At 37.1% G+C, this 21,554-nt stretch overlaps 1 protein-coding gene across 1 annotated transcript; it reads left to right on the plus strand.

Moving 5' to 3' along the window:
• The first annotated feature begins 345 nt into the window (after positions 1-345).
• On the plus strand, positions 346-21,141 carry EFHB (EF-hand domain family member B). The gene is made up of 13 exons (XM_064444299.1): positions 346-426; positions 727-789; positions 1,692-1,835; positions 3,640-3,820; positions 4,417-4,527; positions 6,535-6,664; positions 7,041-7,124; positions 10,117-10,184; positions 11,549-11,703; positions 12,511-12,718; positions 13,731-13,937; positions 14,461-14,642; positions 17,675-21,141. The coding sequence occupies exons 1-13, from the start codon at positions 361-363 to the stop codon at positions 17,837-17,839; spliced, it is 1,764 nt and encodes a 587-aa protein (XP_064300369.1). The 5' UTR covers positions 346-360; the 3' UTR covers positions 17,840-21,141.
• Positions 21,142-21,554: the final 413 nt, after the last annotated feature.

Consider the following 21,554-nt stretch of genomic DNA (forward strand, 5'->3'; position numbering starts at 1 on the left):
TTGCTTCCTGGCTTTCTCCAGGGGGTGTGAGTGGGGAGTATGGTGGTGCTGGGTTCGAGGGAGATGGTGGGAGTGCGGTGGGTGCTGGGGGTGAGGGAAATGGCGGGAATGAATGTGCTGGGCGTGAGGGTAGATGGCGAGAGTGCGGTGGGTGCTGGGTGTGAGGGAGATGGCAGGAGTGAGTGCAGTGGGCGCTGGGTGCGAGGGAGATGGCAGCAGGGCTGCGCTGTGGGGGGCGGCGGCGCTGCCCGCTCCGCCCGTCCGCCCGCTCCCGTCTCTGCCTCCAGCGGGGCCGGCGGCGCTGCGCGCCGACGTTTACCGATCGAGCGGGGCAAACGGCCGCCGTCGCCCCGTGCCGCCATGGCGGGGCAGCTGCGGCCCGTCTATGAGGGGCGGTTCACTGACAGGTTTCCCGAGCTGTCGGCCGTGAGTGCCTTCGCTGACGGGTTTCCCCGTCGCCGCGGAGCCGCCCGCCCGCTCTCTGCGCCCTGCTGGGGCCGGGGCCTCGCCGTGGGCTGAGGAAAGGGGCAGCGTGTGGGGCAGGCGGGTACATCCCGCTGCGGCCCCCCTCTCTCCCCCCAAAGATGCGTGTGACTCCTCTTTTCCCCCCTTTTACCAAAACGGGGACAATTGGACAACATCTCGTGCAAGGTGTCAGGTCCCAGTTTGACTAATTGTGCTTAGTACCATGGGGTCGGTTATGCCTTATTTTTCCATTGTGTTTAGGCCGGAAAGTTGCTTCCCACTGGCGATACGGCTGCGAGTTGCCTCACTGAGGTTTTACCAAGGGTGAGTTGGTTTTCCGGGCACTCTGTGTGAAACTTGTCTAATAATTTCCCATTTGTGACTGTGCTTTGAGACAGGCCCTAAAAAAAAAAAAGGAAATCAGTGAAACCTTGGTCATTTTTTCTACGTCCCATCTCATTAGAAGTGACAGAATTTTTTTTATGTTCATTTTTGTCACGTGGGATTAGAGAATAGCTGGTAGGATTGTAAAACACTTCTGGCAGTTCATTTTCACTCTGCATGTTTTATTAAATTCACCATGCCGACTTAGATGGAACTACCTAGAATTGTTTCAGACAGTCTAAAACAATTTTTTTCCTGTCTAAATACAGTTATAGTGGTTATTATTGGGAATTATTATTACTTCTGATGGAGGCCCTTCTTCTTTATTAAGGATGCCCCTCAGAACTGTGCTTCCCACTGGCCTTTCCCCATAACCCTGAAGAGTCAGAGGGTGCTGAAATGCAAATGGTTCCCTGACTCTTCCTTTAAATGGGTAATTAAAAAATACCCAAAACTGTGGTTAAAATAATTTCTGAAATTGCTTCCTTGATGGTGGAATTGTGAATCAGGTTAAAGGTTTCTGAAATTCATAACTAACATCTACTTTGCACAAAGTATACGTGAGGAAGCTGTTATCCATCTTAAAGATGGAACCATATAGTTGAAACTCTCTCGTTACTTCTGTTGCTGGTTTGATAAAATTTAAGCAGGGCTATGTTGACCTTATGCTCAGAATATCAGCATCTGCAGGAGCATAGGCATGTGTTACAGCCCTAAAACATCCTCATGGTTTGTTCTTAACCTCTGTGGAATCACGCTGAAATGGCTGCTGTACATTTTCTTTTCATTAATATTTTGTGAATGTCTGGTGTAAAATTGTGTTTGCTTTGCCTTATGTGTAGCCCATTACTCCAGCTACTGTGCGAAAGTTTCGAAATACAACAAATCCAGCTCCTGGTGTTGAAAGAATATTCTACGGCAGAGCAGATGATCCTGACATTGCAGCTCACTTGACGCATGGCATAGAGTCACATTCTTCACTCAGTGTAAGAATGTGACTTGTTTACTTTTGTTCAAGAGCAGACTGCTTAAGAATGTCCTTAATAAGAGCAACTGTTTTCTTCATAGTCAGGGATAAAGGTACATAGCTGAGTGATTTACACTGCAGCATTTCACCACTGTTGTGGATTATCTGAATTCTGAGGTCAAGTCATAGGATTTAATTAGCATGATTGAAATAGGAAAACACTTGAAGTTCAGTGACTTTTATCAGTGCCTTAACTTTTGCAATGACTACTGAATTCCTTGTTTCATTTCAACATTTAAGTTAAGGAACAGTCTTCTACCCACAAATTTTGCTGTTTTCTTCTTCTTCTTTACTGATTCATTTACTGAGGTAAAACCTGTTGAGCTCTTAGCAAGAGAACTGCTATCTGAGAACATGCTTACAGTTCAGTGTAATTATTATGCATTCTTTCTTACCTTTGGGTTGAAACTGTGTTATCTAAAAAGTGATGTTTTGGATATGTCAAGACTATTTTATCTGTATTCTTCAGAAATTATTTTTGTAATCTGTAATCAAATAAATGAAGAGATTGTTGGTGATTTTATCACCTAATTATTTTCAAATCTCTAAAAATAACAGCTGTGTTAGTAAAATACACTTTTATGATGGGTTTCATCAGCTAGGCTTGTAAATTGATAGTTTTCGATCTTACAAATGAAGAAGTTGAGGCAAAGAGGAGTTCAGATCTCAAAAACAAGTCTTTAGGTTGAAACACATAAGTCCTGATATTAGAGGATGTTGAGCAGGACATTTATTAGGCATATTCAAAATGAAAAAATCAGGTTTTTGATGTCCCTCCTCAGAAGTTTTATATTGAGTGGATTGATTTGTTTAGCCTATACTCTCTGTTGAAGACTGTTTAACATTGCATTATTAATTAAATATTAACTGGAGGAAGAGTTGGAATCTTATTGAGTTCTCTAAGCATAGGTTTGCTACTACTTTTGTCAATATTTTTTATATAACATTCAACAAGAGCCTAATAATAAACCCTCTCTAGAGTCCCCGTTAATTTGATGGGTAGCCTGAAAAAATCAAATTATTTGGGGAGATCAAAATACCCTGTTTTGACATTTTAAAAAATATTTTTTTGAGATCTTCCCCCCCGCCTTGCAGTTGACCTAATTTTATAAGTAACTTCTATTGGCCCAAGCTCAGTGTGTACACTGAGAAAAAAAATTTGTCCAACCTAGTACTAAGCTAAGAAAACTTTGCTGAAGTAATTCTGTTGATATGTCATTTTAGGATGCAATATTAGTGATTATCTTCAAATATTAAATTCTGCGCTGGCAGAATTGGGAGTAGCTGTTTAGAGAACAGATTGTCTTAACTGCTAGACAATAGATGTTTTAAATCATAAGCACCAGGAGACTTTGTTCCAGAGATTTTATAGCTATAACCATTTTCACACTTAAGTTTTGGTCATATTATAATTTGACTATAGTTTCTAGTATATGCTAAGAACAGAAAGGCCTCAGTCTGAAATGTTATAAATTAACAAGTGGAAAAACTGTCATAAAACCAAAAAGTTCTGTCTCATAATACGTATTTTATTTAGCTGGAGATTTAGCATAGCAATGATTATTGGTTGTTTTCTCTCAAAATACAGGTTTGTTTTGCAGCTTGGTAGATAAAATGATGTCCGTGTAATCATGTAAGATATAATTAGAACACTTATGAGCAAACTTTTATTTGTGTGTGTGTGAGGGGGTAGCCATATTGACATGCGAATGATTAAAATTTGCTCCTTCTCCTGCCTGTTGTTGTCTTTGTGATGTTTTTAGGCAGCTTCATTGATAAATCCACTTCCTAAAACTAATTTTCAACAAAAAATACAAGACAAAAAAGAAGCAATCTACTTTAGTAATCGTCAGGCATCCTTGGGCAGATCACATGATCAATCTTCTATGTTACCTAAGGGCTTGGATATAATTAATACTACATTTGGAACAAAAGTTATCCAAGGTAGGAAAATTTAGTGTTAAAACATGTTTTTCCTAAATACAAGTTAATATGCAATTTAGTATCTAGCACATATTGTACGCTTCCAACAATTCCAGCTTAATAAAAAAGTTTCAACAGTTACTGAAAGGCATAAAAATGTACTAGTATTTTTCAGTTATGATGAACAAACAAGCAACTGAGAACATGTGGTAAATAGTAGGGCTTTTGGCTCTGTTCCAGATCTGTCTTTGTAGATCTCCTTGGAGAACTGTTTAGGTAGCTTTTCCCAACTATTCTAATAGGTCTAATAAAAGATATTACCTTGATCGGTGAATCTTCTCCTCCATAGATTGGAGCAAATCACATACTACATGTTGACCATGTAGCTCATTTGCAACAGTTACGTTCATCTCAGTTTCTGTGATCTTTTTTTCCCTAGTCCATGCCATTATGCTGTAAGGTTCCTGTAGATTGACTAGAAAAGTGGTAAGAAGTATCATTCTTCCACAGTACTAGCATCTTATCTAATAAGATATTGTTTAAAATTAAGAATTAACCAAAGAAAACACCCATCCCTCTTACCTCCCCCAAGCATATATTTATTCCCTACTTTCCAGATGTATCAGCCGGAGAGCTTATAAATCCACCAAAAACCTTTGAGGAAGTGGATAAAGAATCCAGAGAAGGACATGATCTGTATATTGTGTCACACAATGATTATTATGTGGGTAAGTTCAAAGGCTGATAAAAAAACGTGTAAAAGGTTCTAATAGAAATAAAGGTAATTGTTCCTCTTTGTGTCTTCAACACATAGTGTATGCTATTTTTTGAGATGAAAATTGTTACTTTTTACTATTGCGTTGCTATAACATACATTCTTTTTAAAAGTAATGATGTGAGAAAACTACATAAATGCAACTGAGAGCAAGACATGTTTCTAGAACTGTAGATCACTTTGTGGTGGGTGTATTAGTATAAGAACATAATGAGGGAGTTGGAAACGTGATTTCTGTTGGGTGCTATTTGAAAAGCAAAGTATTTCCAGGAAACTAGAAACTCATAGATGCCCTGGTTGCTTATTGAGTTTGTCATTGTTTATGCCATCAAGGGCTTAAAGCCATAGACAGTGAGCCCAACCCATGCCAGTACTTTCACCTCAGGTTCCTATCTTTTATCAGGATCCAAACAGAATTTCAGGGCAGCTAGATTTTCTGTAACAAGCTCTGGTTACAAGGAGTTTCAGGCTGCTGGCAGGCTCTCTGGAATGCAGGTTCCTCAGCCTACAGCATCCTGCCTGTGAGTCTGTGCCACAGCTTCTCTGTGCCCTTCCAGTGGGCTGTGCCTCCACTGCTCCAGCTTCTCGGGACTGTACTTGTGTGAAGCGGTCTGCTCAGGGATTGTTACCTGTATCTCATAGGTCTGCACAGCAACAGAGTGACAAATATCACTCTGAAATGCAGTACATGTATTACTTTTGCAGCCACTTTTATTTTTCCCAGTTCCATCATTTCCACAGGCTGAGAGACTTACACTGCTGTTCTGTAAGATTGGTATAATAAAATTGCCTGTTGCGCTAGTACCAACAGTTTTGTAGGTGAACGCCAAATGTAAGAAACTGCAATACAGATATTTCAGTCATAATAATGTAAATTCTACATGGATGCAGTTTCATAGAAATGAAATTATAGTAATTTATTTTAAATTAAATTTCAAAAAATAGAAATTTCTTTCATTGAAAAATTCTACTACAAGTATTATTGGTATAAATTGGCCAAACTTGTAGTTTCATTTCTACTCTTCCTCACCTTTATTAGGTGTTTTAGTGGAATTATTAATTTTCTGTTTCTGTCTCCTTTGTAACTTCCATCCACAAGATCATGGAGAAGCCAAGCCAAAACCAGACAGACAGGGAAAGAAAAAAAAAAAAAGTGAAACGTGCCCCAGTTTTGAACAATAACATAACAACTCCATGCTGCTATACATACAGCCAGAGGAAGCCCTTATTAGAAAGCATGGAGTGAGTAATATTTTTTGAAAGTTCTCATTGTCATTCTTTTCAAAAGGTGATTGAAAAGAGCTTGAAGAAACAGAATGGCATTTTTTTTCTGTGATAAGAAACATATGCTTGCACCTCACTTACATAGCATACTTATGTGGTATTCTTGTATGCGAAACTTCATTTTATAGGCAAGACCAGATTAATAGATTCATGAACAATTAGGGTAATATCTTGTTTACAAACAAGTTAGTGGCAGAGTTTCCACTGAAGTCAACATAGCAAGAGCATATATGAAAGTGCAGCACCTCAAAACCCATTTTTTCCTTTCAGCATTTTTTTAAACAAATAGTAAATTCAATGGTACACATCTCTGCACAGGTACAGACATTATAAAGTGATCTGTTTGCATGACCCTCACTACTTAGGCTACCTGGTATTTTTTCATTCATTCTCTTGGGCTTGTCTTTAGGCAGACATAAAAGGAAATCCAACTATTTTATCACTGAAGCAGTTTTTGCTTTTTATTTTGTCTTTTATCTTCACTTTGGACAATGAGATTATTCCTAACTACTTAATAAACATGGGGAATGCAAATTAGTTATTGTTAATTGCACAGAATTCTTAATTAGTTATTTGCTTTTGTTTCTTCATTGTTTTGTTTTAGGAATGAAGATACTTAATATATTTTTCTTCCTGAGGTGTTTTATACAGGTTGAAACGCTTACTTTTTCAACAGGGGAAGCAATAAACAGGAAGTATGAGTCACCACTCTTCAGCAAGTCTGATGTTTATGGAATAAAAACCCCTCACTTTAAAGATGGGCGAAGTGTATCCAAATGCTTAAATTGGCTCTATGATCTGCAATTGTAAGTTGCGATGATTTAACTAGTTAAATAGTGGTGTGAATTCTAAAAAAGACTCTTCATATTTGAATATAATTTTACATCTCACAATCCCATCCTTAGCTATATTGAACTGAATAGAAAATGCAAAGAGTAATTTTCAGAATACTTTATCCAAATCAGTTCTGCCATTGTATAAGAGCACTTGGTGTATCTTTAAAATTATGTAAAGACCTCTTTGATTTTTAAATAGCAAGGTTTTTCAATTACTAAATTTCTGTTTGTCTTGCAGAAGAGTTGCTATTTCCTTCTAACATTCAATGATATTTTTTAATATTATTGAAAAATTGTTGAATATTGTTAAACAAATATGTGTGAGAACTATTTTCATAATTTGTAGGAAGAGAACAGCAAAAACCGTATCAGAACAAAGTGATGATTTCAAGGACAAATTTCAGCCTCAGCTTCGAAAAGTCCTTGATCCGTAAGTAAACAAAGATAACATCTAAGAACAAAATGCACTCACATTTGCCAAGTCTCCAATATCTTTCTGTACTGATTAAAAATTATAACTCTGCTCACAATGCTTCTACTGCAGCACTCAATTACAGAACGGGACTTCCTGCTTGCCCTAGTAAGGCTGACAAGTATGCAAATTACTAATGAAGGCTGTATTGTGTCTATGTGGTGAAGTTGTGTCTTATTGTTTAAATGGTCTATTCTGTATCTGAATTGATCAGATTTGCACCAAGCAAATTACAAGCACACTGTAGCGCTTTGGTTTTTTTCCTGTCTTTTGCACTTAGGAGGGCTTGAAAGAACTGAAATGTCTCACCTATTGTTTGGGGATTTGACCATTTTACTTACTCTGACACTTTTTTGTCACCTTTGTTACATCACCTGTATTCTTACTTTATTACTTCCTTCGAAAAGAACATGGAACTAAATTATGTTATTGACTAGCAGCACATATCAATCTCAGCTGAATCATTACAGTGCTTCATAAACCACAGGTGATCTGGAACAGCTTTTTAATTTTACAAAATTAAAGGCAAGTGCAGGACAACCAGGGGATCAGGCCCAGCCAGCATGGGTTTGTGACAGGCAGGTCCTGCCTGACCAACCTGATCTCCGAGTGGATGAGGGAAAGGCTGTGGATGTTCTCTGCCTGGACCTTAGTAAATCCTTTGACACCATTTCCCACAGCATTCTCTTGGAGAAGCTGGCGGCTCATGGCTGGCTAAAAAACTGGCTGGATGGCCAAGCCCAGAGAGTTGTGGGGAAGGGAGCTAAATCCAGTTGGCAGCCAGTCATGAGCAGGGTTCCCCAGGGCTCAGTGTTGGGGCCAGTCTTGTTTAATATCTTTATCAAGGATCTGGACAAGGGGATTGAGTGCACCCTCAGTAACTTTGCAGACTTACTTGGGTGGGCGTGTTGATCTGCTTGAGGGTAGGAAGGCTCTACAGAGGGATCTGGACAGGCTGGATCGATGGCCCAAGGTCAACTGTATGAGATTTAACATGGTCAAATGCTGGGTTCTGTTCTTCAATCACAACAACCCCATGCAACGCTACAGGCTTGGGGAAGAGTGGCTGGAAAGCTGCCCAGCAGAAAAGGTCCTGGGGGTGCTGGTTGACAGCCAGCTGAACATGAGCCAGCAGCGTGCCCAAGTGGCCAAGAAGGCCAACAGCATCCTGGCTTGTATCAGGAACAGTGTGGCCAGCAGGAGCAGGGAAGTGATCGTGCCCCTGTACTCAGCATTGGTGAGGCCGCATCTCAAATACTGTGTTCAGTTTTGGGGCCCTCACTACAAGAAGGACATCAAGTTGCTGGAGCATCTCCAGAGAAGGGCAATGAAGCTGGTGAAGGGTCTGGAGAGCAGGTCTTATGAGGAGAGGTCGAGGGAACTGGGTTTGTTCAACCTGGAGAAGAGGAGTCTGAGGGGAGACGTTATCACTCTGTACAACTTCCTGAAAGGAGGTTGTAGCGAGGCGGGTGTTGGTCTCTTCTCCCAAGTAACTTGTGATAGGACAAGAGCAAATGGCCTCAAGATGCATGAGGGGAGGTTTAGGAAAAATTTCTTCACTGAAAGAGTGTTCAGGGATTGGAACAGGCTGCCCAGAGAGGCGACTCCATCACCATCCCTGGAGGTGTTTAAAAACCATGTAGACATGGCCCTTCGGGACATGGTTTAGGAAGGATGATGGTGTTGGGTTGATGGTTGGACTTGATGATCTTAGAGGTCTTTTCCAACCTTAAAAATTCTACAATTCTATGAAGAGTTATAGTAGTCCTAAGACACAGTGTCGTCAGGATCCAGCTGTGCTACAAATTTAGTTTTCTTGAATGTGTACAAAGACTGTCTTTGAAATACCGGAGATTTCTGCAAAATTGCATCTGAAGACTCAGAAAACACATTATTTGCTTTGGTAGCAAACTTCAATTTTAAGCTCAAGGTAACAGGCTTAAGTGACTCTGGAGAACTATGCCTGTAGTACATGAAGGGAGTGAACACAAATGTGAGCCATTTTCTCCTCTCTCCTTCACTGTGTCCTAGCTTACTGTGAAGTAGAACTAGAGTGTGAGCAGCATGAGGCAGTATGATCTGTCAAGGAATACGGGCTGCAGTGCAAGCTCAAACCCAGAACTATTATTACAAGATATATACAACCTAACAATTTTATTTAGTGAATTTCATACCATCCACATCCTATGTGTAATATAAAAATAATAAAAGAAAAATGCATATAGTAGTTTTTAGATTACAGTGCTTCTGTCTCTGTGCAGGTTTTGTGTTTGTTTTATATTGTAGAACCAAGCACTGATTCCCTTTTCAATTTTGATGGAGATTTCTGATTCATGTAACAGTTTTAATTATTAAACACAGAGCTAAAATTAACATTGCATCTTTTTCAAATAAAGAAATAAACAAACAGTACTTTAGTGTCATCAACAGCATCTTAAATTTCTGGTAAATAAAACTGGGCCAGGTTTTCCGGGTGGATATTGGCTTGGTTACTGGTTTTGGTAGACACAAAACTGCATATGAAAAAGCATGTGAGATGTGATTAAATTTTTCCACTTTTGACTGAAGTAGTTTATTTGGAGACGCTATTTCAGTTGGAGATCTGGTTTGTCCTGAACATCCCTGTTATTTGACTAGGATGTTAAAAGGACTTTTCTCATCCATTTCTGTCACTGTCTTAGAAAAAAAAAGATATTTCAGCATAAAATGTTTTTACTGAGTATAAATGTTCAAAAAGTTAATGTTTACATTTGGTTGAGTTGTATTATGAACAGCAAATGTTCTAAACAGATTTATAAAGGGATGCTTTTCTGGAATGGCAACTTTGAAGTGAAGTACTGATAAGTTATGGAACAGATGATCACTTTTAAGTTTTTAATAATAGCACAGGGTTTATTTTGGCTATTAATAAACTATTTGACAATTAACAATGAAATGTGCTTATTGACAGTGTAGCAGAAACTTTGAATGTTTCCCCAGGCCATACATTTGGAATGTTATGCCGTCCAGATGAATATGGTAAGTTCAGGGGCAGAATAAAATCTTGTTTATGAAACTATGCTGAAGCAATTACTGTTGGTTGTGTAGTATATAATTTTCCTAAAACCTTAGAAGCAAGGTACAAAAATTTTAAGAGTGACACTACATTTTTGGAGGGAAAGTTTGAGAAGAATAGAAATTGCTAGTGGAAAAAAAGTGAATGTCGGACATAAAGAAACTTTAATTTTTGGATTTTCTTTAAAGTCTCTCTATCTGAATGTAAAAAAATGGGAAATGGCAGAAAACTCATACTGACATCTAAGTGATAAAGTTAAAATGGCTATTTATATAAATTTTGTGCCTTTCAGTGATTTTTCAGCGCTCCTATAAAAAAAGTAAAAATAACAAGCAATAAATAAGAATAATAAGTTTTTGAAGGTAGCAGAGAAACAGTAAATGGATGAAAAAGAAAAATTATTAATTTTCATTATGACAAAATTTTGAAAACTAGTCAACTCAAATAGTCAATGTTGGGATTGATAGTGTTTTAATATTATGTTTAATGACTAGGGAATACAGTGAATAGTTAGGCAGCAAAAAATGTAGGTGGCTCAAAGTTATTTAATTAATGAAGACCAGAGAAGGCTTGTTCAGATTTTGCATAGGCTTTTATACATGCTTTACTATGTGGGGTAATAAAGTTAAATATTTAAGTGTGTAGATATGCTTGTCCTATAAGGAACAGCAGAAAGAACTGAACAAAAAAAAAATTAATAACAAGTAGAAAATAATACATATACATTGCTGTTAGAAGGGGTTAGGTGATCTGTTCCTGTTTGTTATTGGACTACGAATGAACTTCTTGCACCCTAGAAAGTGACCTTGGTGTCCTGGGGACTTGGATGAAGACTGTAGCTCAATGTGCCAAAGTGTTTAAAAATACTACTATACGTAAAATATAGGGAGAGTAACACAAAAATAGTACATTGTTGTTCTACAAATCAGTGGTATCTAATTATCTGAAATATTACATTGACTTTTCCATTGGTTCTTGTAAGTATCCTGAAATACAACCGACTGGAAGAGACAGATTAATAATACATGCTCTTTTGCTCTCAACTCTCAGGACATCAGGTAACTCTTACTGCTCTCAAACTTTTGGAAGCAGTGGATGAATTTGTAAAGCTATATTAAGATGTTTCAAAAGTTTTGATACTAACTGCATGTGAGTAGAGAATCATCATATTTGATCTTTTAATGAAATGGCCATTATCAGATGTTCAGCTGAAAATCAACATCTCAAAACTGAAATTCTCCTTTTCCTTAAGACTGAAAGCCATTTAAAAAAAAAAGTACATTTTCTGTGTATGTGCAACTAATTGAGAAACTGTTTATTTTAACAGGTGTTGGTGATCTTCTTCACTGCCGGGTTCCATGTGAGTTCCTCCGTGGTAAAGACAGAGCGCGAGCTGTCTTGGCTGCAGTTCGGCAAAGTTTGAAGAGAGTTAACTATGAGAATTTCGACATATTACTAGCAGCATTCAGGCATTATGATAAGGTTAGTGCCATGAAAAAATATAAATGTAAAGGAGTGTGTGACATTAGTGCTTCTGTGCTATGGAGATACAGACATGAAGAAAAACAAGTATAGCAAGGCAACTCTAGATGAAGACTATAAACACAAGGTAACTTCATAGTTACTGTATGTTTAATATACTGTGATATGCTATGGATTTAAACATAAGAGTATTTGGAGCCTCTCACAACAGTATTTGGAGTATCCAAGTTAAAAGCAAGCAAGGGACTTGTAAGCAGTAATAATCTTGGCATTTTTTGCTCTTCAAAATTTGGTATTTCTTCTTAAAAGAAATACAGTTGAAGGGATTATGTTCATACTTTCTTCCAAGCTGTACTTCTTGACTGAGACTTCAAGCATCAGAAATTCATATCTTTTTTTCTCTCTGGAGAAAATTATAACTGATGTTTCATATGTAACATTAGGTGTAATGTATAGAGAATGATTGATGCCTTACTTTCAAAAGAAATCTTGGCTTTGCCTCAACGTTTATGATTAGATTGTTACCTTGTCACAATACCCTGTCACACTGACTTTCTTTTAATATCAAATTACTGTATTACTTAAATCCAAAATAATTTATTGATACTTGCATATTCAGATTTTTTATTTCTAAGTTACTCAGGGTTTCTTTTTGTACTCAGCAATGTTACTCTTCTGAAATTGTGTGCCTGGAGCTATAGAAAAATATATCACTATCTGTATATATAAACACACGTGTATGTGTTCCTTTTGGTGGAGCCTTCTTATAACGGCTGTTATAACAACTGTTTTATATTATTATAATAGAATGGTGATGGAATGATAGACAAGGATGACCTGCGAAAGTCCTGTTTTCAGCTTAATCTGAATCTAGATGATGAGCTCCTGGATTCCTTGTTTGACTGTTGCGATTTGGATAAAGATGGTCTGATTAATTATGTGGAGTTTGCAAACTTTCTGAACTGGAAAGACAAAATGGCTGTTAAAGAGTTCGAAGAAAAAATAATTACAAAAGGTAGGTGACTTAATAGTGAGAAATTGCGGAGATGATCTTATTCTTACAACAACTACTGAAAGGACATTGCTGGTGTTGACTAGGTGCTCCTTTGGAGGGGTAGGATTTAGAGGGTTCATTTTGTCCTTGCCTGCCACCAGCAGTGGTATCCCGAAGAAAATGGAATTTTTGGAATTTTCCACTAAGCCATAACAATGAACTATGTGAACCTGGCAAATCAGAATTTGACGCCAGAGTCGGGAACTGAGAGATAGACAAGCACTTGTTTTGTGATTATGGCCAGCTGAGAGACTGATCAAAGCAAACATCCCACCTCAGAAGCTGCTGAGAATGGGGTGACAAAGTGTATAGTCAAGGAGAACAGCTAATTGGGATGTAGATAAGAACTAAAACGAAGTGTCCTGTAGGGGAACTATCCTTGTTATAATACTAAAAATCAGGCCCATAGGCCAGGAACTCACCTCCCCCCACCAAGTAAGTCCCTTACTCCCTGAGCATGCATGGTAAATTAGAAGTGAGCTGTACCTTTACATGGAAGCGAGAAAGAAATTAACCAATTATTAGCTGAGGCATATGAATATTAGCTGTGACTGACACTTTTAACTGTATAAATGCCTTGTAGTTTCTCAGTGTGGGGTGCTAGCTTTGTGGAGTTGCCACCTAGCACCAATCTGCACAAAAATGAATCAAATAAAATACCTCTGCTCTGTCTGTAGTTTGGTGTTTTGCACATCAGGCAAACAAACTTTTCAGGATACACGCTTTTCAGGATAACAGCAGAGCCTCAGATAAAAATGTATTTCAGAGCCCTGGAGTTCTATGTCACTTGTTGAGAATGTCCCATAAATCAGGAGAAAGTAAAAAATCTTGTGGAATCATTATCAGATATGCAGATTAATTATCTTGTATTATCTACTTTATAGTTTTTCAAGGATTCAAGCAATGTTTTTTACCTCTTAGTCTATAACGTGCTGATAATAAATCCTGGCTATACCATAACTTTTATTTATAGGGAAAAAACTAGATGTTCCTGCTCTGCCTGAAGACACAAAGACAAACAATGAGCCACTGCTGAAGCAGGAAGATCTTGCATTAATAGAATTGGGAAACTCAGAAAAGACACCAAAAACACTTACAAGATCAACAGATCATGCATTTGAAAATTATCAAACAACTTCTTCTCAGTATAACGCTGTAGTAGGTGGTCTCCCAACAACCTGTAAGTACAGTGGACTGTACTTCTCACTTCTGAGTGTTAAGACAAAATCAGGAACAAATTTAAAAAGTATTGCAACAGGTTCTACTAATGTACAATAGTGAATTAATTTATTTAAATTTGTTTAGGATTGTGGCTTGGAAGTTGGCATGGCTTGGATGTTTGGCGTGGTTAATCCATTCAAAACATGAAAGTTAATCTAGATGTCTCTGAGAAATTATGCTAGTAATTTTAGGAGGACAATATTTTCTTGAAATCACCTAAAAATATTTTTAGCTAGAAGTACTGGATAAGTGCTAGAATATTAGTGCAAGGTGTCTTGTTGTCATGCTTCATGATGTAGCTGGAGCTGGGAATTCTAAAGATATGAAAAAAGAGATGAGGAATAAAGTTATATAAATTCTTATTGAACCTAAGTGAGACAAAGTATCAAATTTGTTCTCATTTCATACAAAAGGTTTTATCCTCCCTGGTGCTATCTTTACATACTGGCTTTTCCATTCTACCTGTTGATTGATTTCCACAGGTTATCCAGTGTGTGGTGTTCCAACTATTCGTTCAGATATTCCTGCTCCTCGAATTCGCCGCATCAGTGACCGAACTAATTATGGAGATGAGGCCAATGCTTATTCATTATTGTTCCCTTCTATCTTCAGCCAAAAAGGAGTGTATGAAAGTGACCTTTTTAAAGCAAGACCAAAGGCAGAGGTATAGTGCATTTCTTCAGAATATTCTTCCAAGATAAATGTACCTCTAGCCATGTGGGAGTGGAAAGTAGTATTATCAAATAAACAGGTTGTAAAGTGCATTGTTGTAACATTACCATCTTTCTTTACACCTGTTCAACTATCTGAAAAATATGTACTCTTCATGTTCAAAATTATTCATAAAGGTGGTAGATATTAATTTTATTGAGATCCAAGTTCAATAAGTAATATAAGGAAGCACGTCAGGTTGTTGCTATTCACATGCTCAAATGTTGTATTGAAGGAGGGCTGGTAGTTAATCTAGGGCTTATGAGTCTATGACTCATCAATTCTGCAATGTGAGAAGAGCAGAGCAGTTGTGAAATTTCCGTCCTTGGACATATTCAAATTTCTGAGTAAGGTCCCAGATAACGTGGTTTAATGGTAAAGTTAGCCCTGCTTTGATTATGTGGTTAGATGGATAATCTGCAGAGATCTCTTACAACCTGATTATGTGAGTAGATGTCTTAAAAAGCCCCACAAGAAGATTTTTACAGGTATGTAAATCTAGTTTCTATCACAGAGCGATGTTCAGTGAAAATTTTACTCAAGGTGTCTCTCCTCAGACAAACTTGCAGGTTTTGCTAATGGCCAATTCAGCAACCCGCTTGAATATCTTTTAAGTGCTCTGCTGAGTCAGGGTCGTAGGCTCAGATCTACAAAGGATTTGTACAGTGATAGAGGATACAGGGAGCCACACCCCAATGCTGGGCCATCTCGTATTTCCAAAGGGAAAGATAGGACATGAGACTGTAGGGACTTACTTGGGGACTCCGATTTTTCCTTCTGCTATCTCTGGAGGCTGCTACCACTCCTCTTACCTCACAGCCCAGAGTTCCTCCCACATAAATACTAAAACAACTTTGCTCCTTCTTCAGTATTGTTTATTCCTTTGCTTCTGGATTTGTATGCATTTTCAAGTGAAAAATATTAAAAGGTAATTTCATTACCTGAAACACAATTTATGAGACAATTGTAACAATGTGAAATTCCAATCTAAAATGCAAAAAGGCGGCTTGGCAACCTCTCCCTTTCTACTAGTCGTTATATTAAATATTCAGTCATGTTTAAAAGCGGATCTGGAACTTGCGTATATATTTTACAGAAAATAATGTTGCTCATTAGTGGCTGGGCATGTAAAAGGTGTGGTGTCATGTTCTTTACTTATCTGTAAAACGGCTTGTCAGAACATTGTGTACATGAGCATTTACTATTTTATAATCTAGCTCTGAAGCAGGAAATCTGTGCATGCAGAATATAACTAACAGTAAATAGAATCCATGCTTCATTGAGAAGCCCATTATACCTGTCAAGCACTAGATAGAACTCTTTGAAGTTATAATGTGGCCTGAGATGTCATACTTCATTGTAGGCTATACAGGCTATACAGAGTTCAGTACAGAACCACCTCTGAGTGTGTTAAATCACTCTATACTCATGAAATGGAATGTTTCAATGTTTTAGTGATGGTCTTTGATTTATTTTGGTATGGAGCATTAATATTTTCAAACGTAATAGTTAATGAAATTATTATATGAAAGCTCAGTGTCTTTCAGTGTTACCAGATTTAGCATAGGCCTGCAGAAACGAATGCTAATGCTGACTCTAAAGCAGTTTCATGAGGTAACTCCTTATGTTACAGAAGAGCAAAATAGTTCAAGGGCCTGCTATTTTCTTCACTGGAATTCATCCTAATCTATTGAAGAGAACAGAAGTTATATAACTGAGTAATAGTGTGTAATTTGTATTAAACTTGATCATATTTATAATAGGTAAGGGTCAGTTTAACCCCATCTGCACACTTGATAGTCTGTGATCTAGTCAGTGATTATTTTATGCTTGTTGATGAACCAGAACAGAGTTGTATTTTAATACAGTGAAACTGAGTTATGAGAGCGTGTAGTCCTTTATGGTCCCTGCAGTGGTATCCTGTAATGGAATATTGCTTTTAGTCCAACTTTTAAATTTCACTGGTGTGTTGAAGACATTAGATTAAATCTGGTTTGTTTTCCTCATGAGTAATATTATTGATTTAACTGAAACAACACCTATACATAAAGAAATAAAATTTAGTCCATGTTTTCCTCCTGTAACTTCAGCTGGCATGAACTGTCATAGATTTAATGGCTAAGATGAAACTGCAGGTTTGCTGTACTGTGGATCAGGCCTGCATTTACACAAAAGAGAGTTTTACAGAAGGATGACAGACAAGGTTGACTTGACTCCGTTAAAGGTCTTACTTTATTAAAACATGCATAAAATCTCCAGAGCATAAATATAACACACGTGCACACACACACAATACAACTGAAGAAGCCATATGTTTGCTAATACTAACAAAAGCCCAAGTCATGTCAATGTTCTTCTAAAGCCGTCTTCCTCAGGTCAGTGAGGAAGATCAGTGACCTGAGTCAACAGGTCAGTGTAATGAGACATACAGCAGGAAGTATCCAAGTGAGAAAATACAGAAAGAAAATATTTCTTCTGAATTACTTTGATGTGATACTATAGCAAGAACCAAAGTTAGTGTCAACTATTTCATTTAAGTCACCTCACCCTTTTATCTATACCAAGTGAGATCTTGCATATAGTATTCTTGCTGTGAAATGTACGCAATAATACAATCTGATTTATGTTGATAACTGCAAATAGTAAAAATATGATGGATAAACAGGACTTAACTTAGGGCCTTTAGAAAATGTTTACTTTTCCCTGAATCTTCTGTGTTTGATTTTTCCGATATTGAAGTTGCATCAACATTACTTTATTAACTAACGACAATTTTGTACACTACAGCTTTTATCCCAATAGGATTCAGATTTACTTAAGCAGGAACTTCTTTGATTAAGAATGCAGGATATGGACTGTACTTTTTATTTAAGAGTGGGAAAATATCCTTTGGCAAATAAAGATTGCTAGTATATGTAAAAGCCAGACTCTATATAGTTTAAAGAAAATGCTGACCAGAATGACACAAACTGTATTATTTTGTAGATTGCACGAATTCTCCGCAACATTGGCATGAACATTTCAGATGAAAGGTTTGAAGAGATATGGAAGCAAGCCTGTATGAAATATCAGAAAGAAGAGGTTTGTGCAGAAAGCATCAAGAATGTACTGGATGAAATACATGTGTCACACACAAAACCCAGTTGCTAATTCTGGTCCTTGGGCACTGCATTTACATTTATTTAAATAGACATCAGTCATAATTCTTATGCTGAATACAATAAACATTTAAAGTAAGGTGTGTTCACAGAACTTGAATTCATTGTTTATTTTCTTTCTGAATAGTGGGTTCACCACATTGCAGTTAGTAGGAGCTAGTATCTGTAAGAATAAAAGAAGGCAAGCATGTTTGTGAATGGAGTTCAAGTATTTATCTTATAGACTTTATCTTTTTACAGGGTTTCTAAGTCTAAATAATAATACTTTGAGCGTGGACACGTTTGCATTTTTAAATTTATTTTTTGTCTTATAAATGGAAGGACAGTTTTGAAAGTACTTAAGCTAAATGTTTCAGATATGCAAGACCTCTTAAAGATTATTATCATACAGTGGCATCTTGCCTTGCTTCAAACGTTCCATAATTTCTTGTAAACAAAATGGTAGCTAACACAGACCTGGCTGTGGTAAGTTATTTGATATGTTTAAAAATTCATGTGAGAAAGTGCTTTACATAAGATACTAAGGAAACTACATAGTCATGGGGTGGGATCTAAAGTGGTGTCATGAAACAGACTCCATAAGAACCAGTTGATTAAGTAGTGCAAAAATAAATGCCCAATTGTGTGGCAGAGGGCTCATGTTCTTTATGCAAGCTTATGGCTGTTAGGTAGAGGTGTTCGGCTTTCACAGGCAAGAAAAAAGAATGGGTGTTTAGTGGTGTATGTGTAAATTACCTAAAAATACAGGCTAGGTTGTGAGAAAAGTTTGGGAGGGTTTTCAGGGAGCCAACTGTTCACCTGCGACCAATGCAATTTCTTGGGAAGAGGGATCTTCATAAATGAAAAACACTTGAGGAGCACTATGGAAATCTCAATGAATATATATGAAGTCCAATATGAATAAAAAATGGAAAGCAAATAATATTAAAATCTGCATCTGTGAACTGGAATGTTCACTGTTCACCTACAGTACTGAGCTTGGTATAAAACAAATGGAAATTGTTTGGTATTGACAGTGAGAATGATTACTTTTTCAAATTAATTGAAACGAAAAATCCTTGCCCAATGTAATCTTAACATACGGGATTTCAGGAAGGATATAACTTTGTCACTTACCAGTGCTTTAATACCTTAGTAAGATTTGAAGGATTAGATAATGTTGCCAGGCAAAATTTTACTGAGTTCTACAATGTAAGTGAAGGTTCCATATACCTTAAATACTAGGAATGCTTAAAATTTCATTGTAACTCTTTTCTCACTTGGCACTCACATGATTGCTGAGATTCCTCTTTTGCCAGTGTTCTAGGAGCTTGTAATTTCCTGCTTGTTATGTGAGATCCAAGCCAAACTCATTTGTACATTATTATTGTAGCATTAATAGTAGCTGTCTTACATCAAGTAGAAAGAATTTGCTCTCTGGTATCTCCAGGGAGCAGATGGTGGAAATGCTGCATTATGAAGGCAGCTTCTTTCCTGCTATGAAAGTAAGTTGTTCTGTGCTGTTGTTGCCTTGCCTTCCCACCCTTCTGGAACTCTGTGCATGCACTGGGAAGCATGCAGAAGGCAGACTGTTACTGTCCCAAGTGAAATCATGACAGAAAGATGAATGTACTGCTAATTTCAATTGAATTTGTTATGTCAGGATTTCACTACCTCTAGTGAAATTCTCTAAAGCTCCTCTTCTGCTCATCCAGGGTGGGAGGGAAGAATCCTTTACCTTTGTTGTGCTTACAAAGGCATCAGGCACAATTACTTCAAAAAAAGTATATTGTTTTCCTCCTTCAACAGAAAATTTTAGATGAAGCATTTCAGCTCATTTCAGGGAAAAAATAATTAAAAAAACCAAACCTAGATCTCTGTGTGTGTGTATATATAAAAATATATACAAGAGATCTGTTGTGTTTGTGCAGCAGCTGAAAATTCTGTGTAGCTTATTTTTTTAACCTACTGTGAAGATACCCACTTTCATTCCTCTACTCTCAGTAGAATCTTTTCCTTTGTCACTGAAATGGAATTAACATTGTTCTTGGGTAGTCTGCTGAATAAGTCAAGAATAAAGAAGACTGGTAAATCATAGTTTAGTTTTTTGCCAGTATGTTTCTAACCACAGACTAAAGGTTTGTTTTTGAGCTTGGGTTTGAAATGAACTGGAAGTGTTGTTCACCTAAACTTACCTCTTCTGAAGCTTTAAAGGATTAATCACTAAACAGAGCTGTAAATCCTACCTGTAGGTGCTTGTTTTTTTATCACAGTATACATATGAGGCCTCTGAAAGATTTAATCTCTGTGACACAGTTACTTCTGTGGAATTTCCCAATCCCTTTGTTTTCTTCTGTTAAATGCTTTATGTAGAGAGTCTTGCTGCAGATTTTTGTATTTCGTTTCTCTTTGACTTCCCAACATGTATAAGGTCAATGACATATTGATAGGCTTTAGAGCTGCAAGTTGTGTTCTGTGATTTTTATGTTTACTTTAATATATTCCAATTGACAGAAAAAAAAAAACTTTGCTTTTGTTGATATTGCAGCATGGTTGCCTTTATCTAGGTACAGAGTTGATTTAACTAGGACAGCATGCTACCTTTCACTAACCTGTGGGCTGTATCTGAGGCAAAGTTTTCCAGAAAAGGTTAGCAAAACAACCTTCACTATGACTCAAAAGCCGTGCATTCTAAGAGCAAACATAAAAATTTAGCTCCTAAGTGAATTTATTCTGTTAACAGTTATATTACAAAATCACAGAGATTTTAAATATGTTGACTAAGGCTTTGTCGACAAAACTAGTAAATGGCAAATTCTGACAAAGGTAAATGTTTTGGTAAAAATCAATGAGTTCTAGACATTTTGGGCTAAATTCTTTTTCAGAGAGTTTTCATAAAAACAGGCACTGGGTAAAAGAAACAGCACATTCTGATATTTGTGCACTATTTCTCCATTAATCTTTGTTTCACTACAGTAAATATTCCAAAGAATAGCATATTTAATAATTACGCATTTTTAATTGGTTCTGTCAAATGCATTGAACTCCTCTTAAGTTCTGTTAGCACAGATAAGCGTGCAGCTAATATGACTTATTTGGCTGTGACTTGTGCTACGTAAAGCAGATGTTGGACTCAATTACTCTTTTTACTGTTATCTAATGGAAAAATTAATCTGTGCAATGACTTGTGTTTGAGATGCTGGAAGACCCAGCCACTTTCATCCATAAAAATGTACGTACAAATAGATGTAGACCTTGCCTTGATATTATTACCATATAACTTTAATACATGTCCTAAAAAGATTAAATATTCTTTTCAGTAAATTAAAATTACTAAAAATTGCTGGTTTTTGGTGATTTACCTGACTCAAGTAAATTTCCTTGTCCTGGAAATCATTCTTAGAAGTGAATGGCCAGTTTTATTTGGTTGGTTGCTTTAGTTTTTAGACAACTGTATGGAATTATTTGGGTGCTAAATAGAATGCTAGTAATCCTTTACGCTGAAAATGCTCAAATGAATGTGTAGGCAGAAGAAGAGGTATTGGGGCAAAGTGCCCAGAAGTATGATTTAAGTCTTCATCTTGCCAATAGATACGAATAGGTAGGATGTTTTTGGAATGGCTTATACAGCCTAATTAGTTGGTGTTTGCCATTAGGAGGTATTTATTTGAAAACCGGTTATTTGCATTCGACAGTCTATCATGGGGCACCATCTGCCTGTGTGGTTT

Source organism: Phalacrocorax carbo, chromosome 2, assembly GCF_963921805.1.
Source record: "Phalacrocorax carbo chromosome 2, bPhaCar2.1, whole genome shotgun sequence".
In the NCBI taxonomy this organism is placed as follows: Eukaryota; Metazoa; Chordata; class Aves; order Suliformes; family Phalacrocoracidae; genus Phalacrocorax; species Phalacrocorax carbo.

Coding starts and splice junctions, on each gene's coding strand:
- EFHB (XM_064444299.1), top strand. CDS start 361: ATGGCGGGGCAGCTGCGGCCCGTCTATGAGGGGCGGTTCACTGACAGG. Junction 790..1,691: donor TCACTGAGGTTTTACCAAGG/GTGAGTTGGTTT, acceptor CCTTATGTGTAG/CCCATTACTCCAGCTACTGT. Junction 12,719..13,730: donor AGAAAAAATAATTACAAAAG/GTAGGTGACTTA, acceptor TTTTATTTATAG/GGAAAAAACTAGATGTTCCT.